Below are 12,538 nucleotides of genomic sequence, written 5' to 3'. Positions count from 1 at the left end.
ATCAGGGCAGCCCAACTGTTCTGCACACACACCCCGGTCAGTTATTTAGTGATAGCAAATCTGTGTATTAGTAGTAGGTAGAAGGAATAACAATGCTGCCCCTTTCAGAAAAGATAGTGCCTTTCCCCCTTTTTAGACCCCAAGGCAGGTTGGGAAATGTAGGCACAGCAATAGTCTACTTTCTATTGGCTCTGCCAGAGAGTGGGAAAATATCTCCCTTCTATTGGCTCTGGCCAGAGCGGGAAGAAACACCCCTTCCTCCTTTGTAATCTAGTGGTAGTCTAGTTATCGCAAACCCAAGAAGAAGGGCGAATGCACTTTGTCCTTACAGAGCTCCACAGAGAACTTCATAGAAAGCTTCTAACCATCTTCATTCAGAGCCATAGAACAGCTTATTGGAATGTGGGTAATATTTCTACATGTGCCTTGATTATCTTCAATGAATCCATGTATGAGAGCTTTGGGGAGTCTTGTTAATACTATCCAGAAAGAGCAAAATCTCCAGATGGGACAGTAAGGACAGTCTTTCTAACAAGAATTTGCATGTGTAAAGAAGAAAGTGGTTTACAAATCAGCCTTCCCTTTGTACATGTGAAACTAGCCCTGTTGGTCTCCCAGAGCAATTTACAAATGCAAACAATGTTTTAAAGTCTCAGCCAGCAACTTTGCTAGCCCTGGGATTTTCTGCATCAAAGAAAAGTGCATCCTGCTTTTCCTAGCAACTCTCTGCAAACTTATGCAACTCTAGTTACAGGTAGGTAGCCTTGTTGGTCTGCTGTAGTGGAAACAAAATAAATAAAAAAATTCCTTCCAGTAGCACCTTAGAGACCAGCTAAGTTTGTTATTGATATGATGCATGCACACAAAAGATCATACCAATAACAAACTTAGTTGGTCTCTGAGGTGCTACTGGAAGGAATTTTTTTTATGCAACTCTGTAACTCTCCACACCCAGGAAGCCTTCTCCATTGCAATTCCATGGAAGTGCATGGGAAGCTAAAAGCAGGGGTTAAAAAAAAAGCAAACTTCTTAAGGAAGACATTCCTATCCTTTCTGCCACAGCTAAGAGAGTCAAGGACTTTTGGCAGCAGTGTTACCATGTGGCTCAAAACTGCTATTGCGGTTTTAATATTCTAAATTCTGCGAGCCATCTGAGAGAAGGAACTGACCCTTTTGACCACATGGCTAGGGCCTTCTTCCTCAGGTCAGTGGATGAACAAAAACTAGCACTCCAGCAAGTTTAGGAGCGCCATGACTTCAATCTTTTCCAAAATTGACTATGAGGGATCAAACTGTGAGACTTGGCAGACATACTATTCAGGCTGGCAGCAGCTAAAAGAAATCAACAGCTTCCTGGCCTTGCGTGTCTTGATCAACACATGTCCCAGAAAGAAATCACAGCTAAGCTTCTGCTACCTCTACACGAAAGGTGGGGTACAGAGGTCACCACCTACAAAGAAAAGCATGGTGGTGCCTATCCCCCTTTCACAACCGTTTTTCCATTTGTCACACAGATCACGAAAGAAAGAAATGACCCACAAACTGACTTGGCTGGATTCTATGGAAATTCTTAAAGGTAAAGGTAAAGGGACCCCTGGCCATTAGGTCCAGTCGTGACTGACTCTGGGGTTGCGACGCTCATCTCTATTTATTGGCCAAGGGAGCCAGCGTACAGCTTCAGGGTCATGTGGCCAGCATGACTAAGCTGCTTCTGGCAAACCAGAGCAGCGCATCGAAATGCCGTTTACCTTCCCGCTGGAAGGTATTTATCTACTTGCACTTTGATGTGCTTTCGAACTGCTAGGTGGGCAGGAGCAGGGACCGAGCAATGGGAGCTCACCCCCTTGCGGGGATTCGAACCGCCGACCTTCTGATTGGCAAGTCCTGGGCTCTGTGGTTTAACCCACAGCGCCACCCGCGTCCCTCTATGGAGATTCTTACAAAGAGAATAAATCCACTAGGGACATCACACCCAATGTAGTGCTTTCAGTGAGGAAGACAGACGTGTTAGACAATGCCAGCAAGCCCAAGATGGAGAAGTCGACGGAGTCAGCCTGTCCATTGCACAAGAAACCACACCCTTTGAACAAATGCAGAGTGTTCAGAGAGGAGCCACTGGGAGAGCGGTAAGCCTTGCTAAAGGACCAAGGACCACATGGCAAAGGACCGTCTGACCAAGTTCAGGTGTCGTGAATGTAGCAGGGAGAAGCACCCAACTGACTTACACCCAAATAGCTCTCCTCCGGCACACTTTTCAGGTTCTTCAGCTGAAGCAGCTCCAGCGGCAGTGGAAAGGACGCCCAAACCAGCTGCGAATGAGCCAGGACAGAAGTGGGTGTCCGCTGCACTCAGGTTTGTGGTGTGGAAAATGGTGGCTGGTCTTGCAATCAGGTAAGCCTGGCCAAGGTTTTCACTGCAGGGCAACCGGAGCAGGCTGTGAAGATGTATATTGTATTGGATGGGCAAAGCAACCGAACCCTGGCTAGACCAGAGTTCTTTGACCTCTTCAGCTTGGGTGGGAAACAGATACAGTTCACTCTCAATATGTGCGCTGGTGTCCAGAGCCAGGACTGACCTGCTGGGAGCCTGAAGGGCCCTGCCCTGCTTCTCTCCACCTGGCTTGGGGCGGGGCCTGACAGGCTCCATAAAGGAGTGCTACTACGGCTGCTGGGCAGAGAGGGCTCTGTTTTTGTTTTTAAATTGCTTTTATTTTTTCTCTTTGTCATTTTAAATTGTGATTTCCGAGCACAATTCAAAGTGTTGGTGCTGACCTTTAAAGCCCTAAATGGCCTCGGTCCTGTATACCTGAAGGAGCGTCTCCACCCCCATCGTTCAGCCCGGACACTGAGGTCCAGCGCCGAGGGCCTTCTGGCGGTTCCCTCATTGTGAGAAGTGAGGTTACAGGGAACCAGACAGAGGGCCTTCTTGGTAGTGGCGTCCACCCCTTTCAACTCTGTAAAAAATTTAGACACAACTCCATATAAACAAGAACACAAAACGAGCCACTGAAAGATTTGGATACCAGGACAGTTAGCAGTGATAAACAAAGAGAGGCCAACTTATTAAAAAAAAAAACAAGTCAAGCTTTCTTCACATATCTACGGTATATATCCAATGCTTCACTGTGAGACAAGATATTTAAATATATTCATTATGGTAAAAAGATCTACGTTACTTTCACAAATTTGGGTCTGTACAAATTGCAGCAGTATTTCCTGATTAAGTTATGAAGAACCAAGTCAGATATAACTGTTAATTACTGGAATTTGACGGAGACTCTAAAAACATTACCGAGTGGTAGTACATGCACATGAGGCAAGGGAAAAGGGATGAAAAGCCATTTTGTCGATTTCATGGACAAGATGTTAGCGAACGTACATGCAGAACCCTTCACCACAATGAAGAATTCTGGTACCTCCCATTCTTTGGTGTGTACCGTCCACAGAAAGCTGGGCAGATCAGAGTAGTGATCGACTCCAGCGCCCAGTTCCAGGGCTTCTTACTGAACAAGGCTTTCCTCATCGGCCCGGACCTGACCAACAGGCTGGTCAGAGGTCTCCTCCGCTTCAGAAAGGAAGGCATAGCTGTCATGGCTGACATCCAACAAATGTTCTACTTCTTTCTCATGAGAGAAGACCACCGTAACTATCTGCGCTTCTTATGGTACAGTGACAAGCAGACATCCAGGAATACTGCATGAAATGGACCATCCCCTGCTATTGCAAACTATGGACCGTACCAAACTGCAAAGATTGTAGAAGAGAAGTTTAGATAAGATGTGCACCAATTTATTGAAAGAGACTTTTACATGGATGATGGACTGAAGTCTGTACTCACTCCAGATGAGGCCATCAGCCTGCTGAAGATTGCCTCAACTTGGGTTTCGTCTTGGGAAAAGCCAAGCTGTCACCACTCCAAGGACACTTCATGCCAAGGCTTGAGCTGTGTGGCGCCATGCTGGCAGTAGAACTGGCAGAGTTGATAGAAAAGGAATTGGGCCTCCAATTTGAGAGTGTGACCTTTTACACAGACAGAAAGGTCATACAGGGTGGAGCGTATTAGAAGGCCAACGCAGCTGGAACAGTGGCAATATGTTCCTCCGAACCAAAATCCAGCGACAAGCAACATGCTCCATTCCAGCTTGCTGAGGCAACTTGACTAAAGGGCACCAAGTTCCTCCTACATTCAGACTACTTAGCAGAGACCGAGGAGGCTGACTACGAACTCTTATCCCTGGACCAGGATGCTGATGTTCGGACTGAGGTCTCTTTAAAGAAAACAGGTCAAGGCAGAGCGACGTCTGGAAACACAATGTTTCAAACACTTCTCCACTTAGACATTGCTTTTTCGGGGTATAACACACATCATACAGTTGGTGTGTCACCGGGATGAAGGGCCAACCTTGCCAGAGAAGCACTGCTCCTCTTATATCCTTTTGCATATATTTATTTATTTGTGTGCCGCCCAATACCCGTAGGTACAATATAAAAAGCACAAAACACATGATAAACGTAATCAAAACGTGTTTGTGTGTTTTATGTATTTTGTTTCTATTATATACCTTGATGCTGCGAACTGCCCTGAGATCTTTCAGACAAAGCATGGTATACAAATGTAACGAATAAATGAAAAATATAACAATATATTGAGTAAGGCAGCAAGGCGTACATCTTAGGTGCGGATTTTTTTATTTTTACGTCAACCTACGTGTTTGCCCTTGACATGTCCAGTACTGTATTAAACGCAGCAGAGGAATAATGAAAAGGAAGATGATAGTTAATAGGTAAACAACCTGTTCCAAGCATAGTTGTATTTTTGTTTTCGTTTTTAAATGCATGGATGGCGTGTATACCTGATGCCATTTTTTAATTAAAAAACAACAACGACGACGCTTGTGAAAGGCTGTACCTTAATAGATTGTATAATTAAATTTGATTATGAGGGAAGGAAAAAAAAATGTCTGAGGGAGGTCAAAAGTTACCGGTGTAACACCAGGGGTCAGCTTGGGGAAGGGAGAGCGAGAGAGCGGCGACGCCTCCGCCTCCGGGCTCCTCCGTTTTGGGCCGTGAGGTGAGTCGCTCTCGGCTAGGGCCTGGCTCCGCCTCCCGCTGGCGCCTCCCACTCCCCGCCCCCTACAGCCTCTCTCCGCCGCCGGCTCCAGCCTCGGCCGCGACCACAGAGGAGGAGAAAAGGGGAGGCGAGGGAGGAGGACAAGAAAGAGGAGGAAGCGGGGGAGGGAAAAGAGGGGGGGGGGAAAGGAGGGTGTTTATGAGGCGCCCTCGGAGGCCGGCTCTTCATTCATGCGGCGGCGGCGTCGGAGCCGAGGAGAGGCGCGCACGGAGCGAGAGAGAGACGACTGAGGGAAAGGGAGAGGAGGAGCCGCCGCCGCCGCAGCTCCACAGCCAGCAGCAGCAGGAGCAGCCTCAGTGCGCCGCCGCCTGCCTCAGCCCTCCCGCTCCTCCTCAGCCGGGCTGCCCTCCTCCTCCTCCTCCCGCGAACGGCGGCGGGGGCGCGGCGGGGCCGGACCATGCGGTGGCAGCGGAGCCCTCGGAGGCCCTGGAGGCTCCCTCGGCGCTCGCTGCTGGCCGCCCTCTTCTTCTTCTCGCTCTCCTCATCCTTCCTCTACTTCGTCTATGTGGCGCCCGGCATCGGTGAGGAGAAGGGCGAGGGAGAATCCGTGAGGGAAACGAGGGTGGTGGTGGTGGGGGGGGGGGAGCGCGCGCGCGCGGGCGCGTTCTCGAGGGCCGCCCTCCCGGCCAGTCGCCTCAGGACCTGAAAGTGACCGTGTGGGGGGGGGGATAAAATGGGGTGACGGCTGCTTCATATATGTGTGTGGGGGGGGGGAAGCCCCAAGATGGAGAGCCTCCCCTGCCTCTTTCCTGTGAGGAGAAGCAGTGTGTGTGTGTGGGGGGGGGGGTCGCCTCTTCATCCCCCCCCTCGCCTGAGTGGGTGGGTGTTTTATTTTTTTGAGGAAAGGCGAGGAGGGTTCTCCCCCCTCCCACAACCACTTCCCTCCTAACGGTCGGGAAAGGGGAGGGGGCGAGCCGGATGTTTAGGGGTGCTGCTGCTGCTGCCGGGCGGGAGGTGATGTGGAGCGAACAGCCCCCCCCCCCAATGCTGCTCAGGCCCGGCTGACAAGCTGCGTGGTCTCGACTGCCGCAGCCTTGGGGCGGGATCTCAGGCATCCCCCCCCCGCCCCCACAGCCATATCTCGCCCCCTCCCCTCCAAAGGTGTGTGCCTTGAGATTTGTGTGTAAAACAGCACATTTTCGTAGCCTACAGCCCCACCCCACAATATTATATGCAAATACAGAAACTTCGAGAGGATACCCCTAACCCACCTCCACACACACACTGACCCCCCCCCCCGCCTGGCTTGGGCCTGGCTAGTTTCCCCCGTCTCCAGTACACCTCGCCGTCCGCTTTTCCCGCCCTCGCCTCTCGCCCTCCCCGGTTCCGTTCTAAGAATCCGAGGCATTCATTCCCTCTCCTTTGCTCCAGCATAGGAAAAGGGGGGGGTCGAGGTATACTTTGCGTTGTTGTAGCGTGTCTCTGGTGTGGATCTATATTGCAGCATGTCCACAGTGTTATTCGTCTTTATAAAACATAAAGTCCGTGCGTTTTGGTAGGCAAGACACTCTTGCAAGTATTTTTTTTTAGGCTTTTCGTTAATTTGTGGGTTCGGTATATCCCTGTGTGTGCTTTAAGAATAGTCTTTTGACACGAGTTCCTCCCTCCTGGCTATGAATTATCTCTTCCTTCATCTGTGTTCTCTCTCTCTCTCTCTCTCTCTCTCCCTCTCTCCCTCTCTCCCTCTCCGCCCCCCCCTTTGTATCCTGACCTTGACTAATTCACCATTTTATCCTCTCCCCTTCTACATACAAACAGAAGGAAGATGTTAGGTATATTTTCATGGGAGGTTGTGAAGAGTGATTGAGTGTAGATTTCCTCTTCCTTTCCTCCGGTAAAGGCATAATGGAGGTAATTGGTCTGGTTGGCCAATTCCCAAATGGATATGTTAAAAAGCATAGGTAAAACTTGCAGGTTGGGCCTTCCAGGTAGAGATTTGGCAGCAGGTTCAAATGCTTGGTGGTGATAGTAAAAAGTAAAAAGCATTGAATGAATAATTAGTGATGTTGGTTGCCTCGCTCCTAAATACCACAAGGTACTGCTGTTTATGTAGTTAAGCTCATATTCTGCTGGTTGTTAAATACCTATTATTAAACATCTATTATAAGGGACATTTTTTCTGTTCACTTAAGCAAAAATTACTGCAGTTCATCTAATTGCTATCTCCTTGCAGATTTTACTTTCTGTGCTGTCATGTTTGCGGTCTTTTTATGTCTGGTGAGAGTGAAACAAAGTTTTATTATACTTTCGATCACCTGCCACATTGCTACTGTTACTGTCTAATGGAGTTTGGGATCAGATCATTCCTCTTGAGAATAACAGTATTTATTTAGGTCTTGGCTGTGTTTGAATTTACATACAATTAGGAAATTTGAGGGATACTTTGGATGGTTTTGCAGTAAGAATGTATTCATTTAATGCTAAATAGCAATTTCTTTTATATAACAGAAATGGTTCGCTGAGTATGTGAATGTTCCTGTATACAAGCTTTAGGACAGAATTTTGGTATTATTTCAGTTAGATACCATGATCTGACCCGTTTAAATTGGTGTTTCCCAAAGTGGTTGATGGTACTGTGCAGGGGATGAATAAAGATCTAGGGGCTGAAAAAGGCTCTTTGGGTGGGAAAGAAATTCACAACATAGTTTGAAAAAAATAGTTAGGAACTATGAGCTTCAGAAGTAAAGGGAATGGGAATATATAAAGAGTGCCCTTCCCTTGCCAGTGAGGAATCTCAGCATTTAATAAGGTGGTTCCAGATTATAATAATATTCCTTATATTGTACATTTTATGCTTCCTAATAGTGGTGATTGATTAAAAGGTGTTTGCTTACTGATATTTCTTGACCTGATTTCATTTATATTAAGATTTTTGGTTGGGGTCAATGACAATTTTATATGCTCATAAATGGGTCAGTGAACTCAGAAGTTTGGGAAATACAGATGTAAATAAACAGTTACCTCAAGGCAGTAACAGCCTATAAATCCTTATGTTAGTATCCTGATATGACATATCTGGACACATGGAGAAGAAATGGCTTCTACCTCATGATCAAATTCTTGAAAAACATTTCTTTATTACTGTAGTGCTTTCCAAGGAATTTGCAGGTTTATGTTCCCCTTATAATGTTGGGTGCAAACTTTAGTAATATTTAATTTCTAATAATAATAAATTTTATTTATATCCCGCCCTCCCCAGCTGAAGCTGGGCTCAGGGCGGCTAACAACAATCAAAATAATCCAACATTCTAAAAACATTCATTATGAAATTAATTAAAATCAAATTGATGGCAACTATTAAGCAAAATTCTGTGCAGATTGCCAGAGGAGGGGGTCAGGCTGTGCCCTGACCAAAGGCCTGGTGGAACAGCTCTGTCTTGCAGGCCCTGCGGAAAGATGTCAGGTCCCGCAGGGCCCTAGTCTCTTGTGACAGAGCGTTCCACCAGATTGGAGCCGCGGCCGAGAAAGCCCTGGCTCTAGTTGAGGCCAAACTAACCTCTCTGTGGCCTGGGATCTTCAGGATGTTTTTATTTGCAGACCGTAAATTTCTCTGTGGGACATACCAGGAGAGGCGGTCCCGTAGGTACGAGGGTCCTAGGCCGTATAGGGATTTAAAGGTTAAAACCAGCACCTTAAACCTGATCCTGTACTCCACCGGGAGCCAGTGCAGCTGGTATAGTACCGGATGAATATGATCTCGCAGCGAAGACCCCATAAGGAGTCTCGCCGCGGCATTCTGCACCCGCTGGAGTTTCTGGGTCAGTCTCAAGGGCAGCCCCACGTAGAGCGAGTTACAATAATCCAGTCTGGAGGTGACCGTCGCGTGGATCACAGTGGCTAGGTCAGGGCGAGAGAGATAAGGAGCCAACTGCTTAGCTTGGCGGAGATGAAAAAATGCCGCCTTTGTTATAGCTGTAATCTGCGCCTCCAGAGAGAGGGAGGTATCGAAGATTACACCCAAACTCTTAACAGACAATGCTGGCACTAATTGCACCCCCGCAAGAGATGGGAGTTGCCCCCTCAATCCCATATCGGTCCGTCCCAGCCAGAGGACCTCTGTCTTCGAAGGATTTAACTTCAACCGGCTCCCACGTAACCATCCAGCCACAGCTTCCAGACATCTGGTCAGTGTGTCTGGGGCCGAGTCAGGATGGCCATCCATCAACAGATAGAGTTGGGTGTCATCGGCATACTGATGGCAACCCAGCCCAAAACTCCGGACAAGCTGGGCGAGGGGGCGCATAAAGATGTTAAAAAGCATCGGGGAGAGAATCGCACCCTGAGGCACTCCACACACCAAGGAGTGGCGCGATGACAATTCCCCCCCAAGCGCCACCCTCTGTCCCCGACCAGAGAGAAACGAGCGCAGCCATTGGAGGACTGTGCCCTGGATCCCCACGTTGGCAAGGCAGTGGTCTAGGAGTTCGTGATCGACCATGTCGAAGGCTGCTGACAGGTCTAGAAGAATCAGCAGCCCCGACCCGCCTCGATCCAGCTGCCTGCGGAGATCATCTGTTAGGGTGACCAGAGCTGTCTCGGTCCCATGACCAGCGCGGAAGCCGGACTGGAATGGATCGAGAGCCGATGTTTCATCCAGAAACCTACCAAGCTGTTCAGCAACCGCTCTCTCAATCACCTTACCCAGGAATGGAAGATTCGAAACTGGCCAGTAATTGGATAGATCTAAGGGATCTAATGATGTTTTCTTTAAGAGCGGACACACCACTGCCTCCTTCAGTTCCCCTGGGAATATCCCGGTGCCAAGGGACAAATTGATGATATCACCCAGGGGAGCCCGCACCTCTGGACACGCTCTAATCAGCCAAGACGGGCACGGGTCAAGAGGACAGGTGGTGGGCTTTCCAGCTCAGAGGAGTCTGTCCACATCGGCTGGGGCTATCCGGTCAAAGTGGTCCAATACTGGACCCGAGGACAGTCGAGGGGCCTCCAGTTCCTTTATTGTATCCAAATTGGCAGGGAGGTCATGGCGGAGCAACAGGACCTTCTCCGCAAAAAAGCTCGCAAATGCCTCACAGCTGTGTGTCAAATTGTTATTTAAATTTGGCTGTCCTTCAAGGGACGTTAAAGACCTAATTATACTAAATAATTGCGCCAGGCGAGAGCTAGCGGAGGCAATGGAGGCTGAGAAGTAGGCCTTCTTAGCGGCCTTCACTGCCATCTCGTAGGTTTTCATAAAAACCCTATAAGATGTTCTTGAGGCTCCGTCACGGGCACCCCGCCATACTCGCTCTAGCCGTCTGAGGTCCCGCTTCATTTTCCAAAGCTCCTCAGTAAACCAGGGAGCCCGGTTTCTGCGGGGTCGCAGAGGGCACCTAGGTGCGATCTCATCGATGGCTGCTAGGAGCTGGATATTCCAGCCCTCAACAAGCTCAGTCAATGAGTCGCCAGGGGGAGCAAGGTCCCACAAGGCCTGATGGAATCTATCAGGGTCCATCAGCCTCTGCGGGCGAGCCCAAATTGGCTCGCCACCTAAGCAGGGTGGGGGTGGAAAATCAATCCTGGCTTTCAGAGCGTAGTGATCAGACCATGGCACCTTCATCGAAGGAGACATGATCACATCTATACCGGCGCCAAAGATCAAATCCAGCGTGTGGCCTGCTTGATGTGTGGGGCCTGAAACAAACTGGGAGAGCCCTAGTGTCGCCATGGAAGACACCAGGTCCAGAGCCTGTGAGGAGGGAATGGCATCAGCATGGATGTTGAAGTCCCCCAATACCAATAGGTTAGGGAACTCCAAGGCCCAGCCAGCCACCGCCTCCAGCAGGCCTGACAGGGTGGCTGCTGGTGTGCTAGGTGGCCGGTACACCAGCCAGACAGCCAAGCTCACCTCGGAGCCCCATACTAGGCCAATACATTCAATGCCGGGAATCGATGGCGATGGTAGAGCCTTAAAGAACAATCTTCCCGGATTAATAATGCCACCCCTCCCCCCCGGCCCACAGTCCACGACTGGTGGAGGACTGAGAAACCCGGTGGCACCATCTGTCGTAAGGTAACAGTTTCCCCTTCGCGCACCCACGTCTCCGTCACACAAGCCAGGTCAACCCCCTGCGAGGTGAAGAAGTCTCGCAGGGTGGCGGTTTTGTTGCCTATAGACCTGGCATTGCACAACACCAGTGACGGAGGTGAGTAATCCTTGCTCACCCTACCTTCGTCCCTTGGGATGGGGCGCAGATTGGAAGGGGTACGAGCATATCCGTATCTCGATCCCCTTCGCCTATGACATCTGCCCCCACCGCCATACCTCCCTCGCCCCACTACGGTAGCGATCCCAAGCCTCAAACCAACCTCCATTTACAAAATAAAAAAAACAAATCAAACCAAAAACAATTGTACCAACAAAACAAATCCCCACCCCACTCACTATCCAACCCCAAACCAACATAAAACGAATACTGATTTCGGTACCTTCCCTGCAGTATGAAGCCTGTCATTTGTAACATGTAATATTCATTTATTGTACAATGAGGCACCTGACCCTTAAAACAATGTAATAAACCTAGCTTTTTGAACCTAAAGGCTTCAGTAGTGTGGTGCAATCCTAACCCTCAGATTTGCTAGCTGGGAGATGTTAGGATGTGGCACTTCTCTCCCCCTTGCTCTCTTGCCCCTATTCAGCAACATAAATAACTTGTCCTGGCATATCTACTTACCATGAGGAGAAACCCTCTGGCAAAAGTTATGCTGGTGTAAAGAGTGGGGAATGGGCATGTTACAGGTGAGGAGAGGGATAAACAAAGTTACATGTCGTCCTAAATTCATTCTCTGGTCCGAAGCGCTTCACCAAAAATGCCAGCATAAATTAAACACCCAATTGAAGGCATTGGAAAGGCAAAAAATGGTGAACACTGCCTCCCACACTCCTACAACCCCAACCCCTGGCCAGCAACAGTTAGGATATAGCTTCACCTATAGAGGAGATGGCAGGCATATCTGCCAGTTTAATGTCACACAGAGTAGCTAGCTTAAATGTCAATTGATACTGAATGCATTAGTCATTGGTTACTTTAAGTAAACTAGTGATACTGCAGTTGCACAAACCTAAGAATGAATTTATTGCTTGTTAAGAGTACTGTAGTTTGAAAACAATCTGAATCACTGTGCCTTGCACTCAGTAAAGTGTTAGAGCCACTGAAACTTGATGGCAAGCAGTTCAATTTAGCAAGGTTGTGATTTTTCTTCCCAGTTTGCATAGGCCATGTAAGTTATCAGTTTGCGTAACTATCAGGAAATTGTTTTTTATTAATGTGCACTGAAAATGATTAGTTTTTTAAAAATAAAAAACACCTTTTTTACAGCAATCTAATAATAAACACTTCATAATAGTCATACTTGGCAAAGGAAATAACCAAACAGTCTAATATCTGCTACAAAACCAACACTTTTA

The 12,538-nt window shown here is 48.4% G+C and overlaps 1 protein-coding gene across 3 annotated transcripts in view; it reads left to right on the top strand.

The window, feature by feature from the left end:
* Window positions 1-2,094: 2,094 nt before the first annotated feature.
* B4GALT5 (beta-1,4-galactosyltransferase 5) overlaps window positions 2,095-12,538 on the top strand; it is a 58,235-nt gene continuing 47,791 nt past the window's right edge. Inside the window, exon 1 of one of the 3 annotated variants that reach the window (XM_083618996.1) lies at window positions 2,095-2,331. In XM_083618996.1, the coding sequence (XP_083475122.1) occupies window positions 2,316-2,331 (16 nt within the window). In that variant the 5' untranslated portion in view covers window positions 2,095-2,315. Of the gene's footprint in view, window positions 2,332-5,125; window positions 5,652-12,538 lie in introns of those variants that run through there. The other 2 variants (XM_083618995.1, XM_083618997.1) reach the window with 2 other exon arrangements.

The sequence above is a fragment of the Podarcis filfolensis genome (assembly GCF_964270895.1).
Source record: "Podarcis filfolensis genome assembly, chromosome: 6".
Classification (NCBI taxonomy): Eukaryota; Metazoa; Chordata; class Lepidosauria; order Squamata; family Lacertidae; genus Podarcis; species Podarcis filfolensis.
The sequence above is the reverse complement of the archived record's forward strand: the minus strand, read 5'-3'. Positions and strand labels throughout refer to the sequence as shown.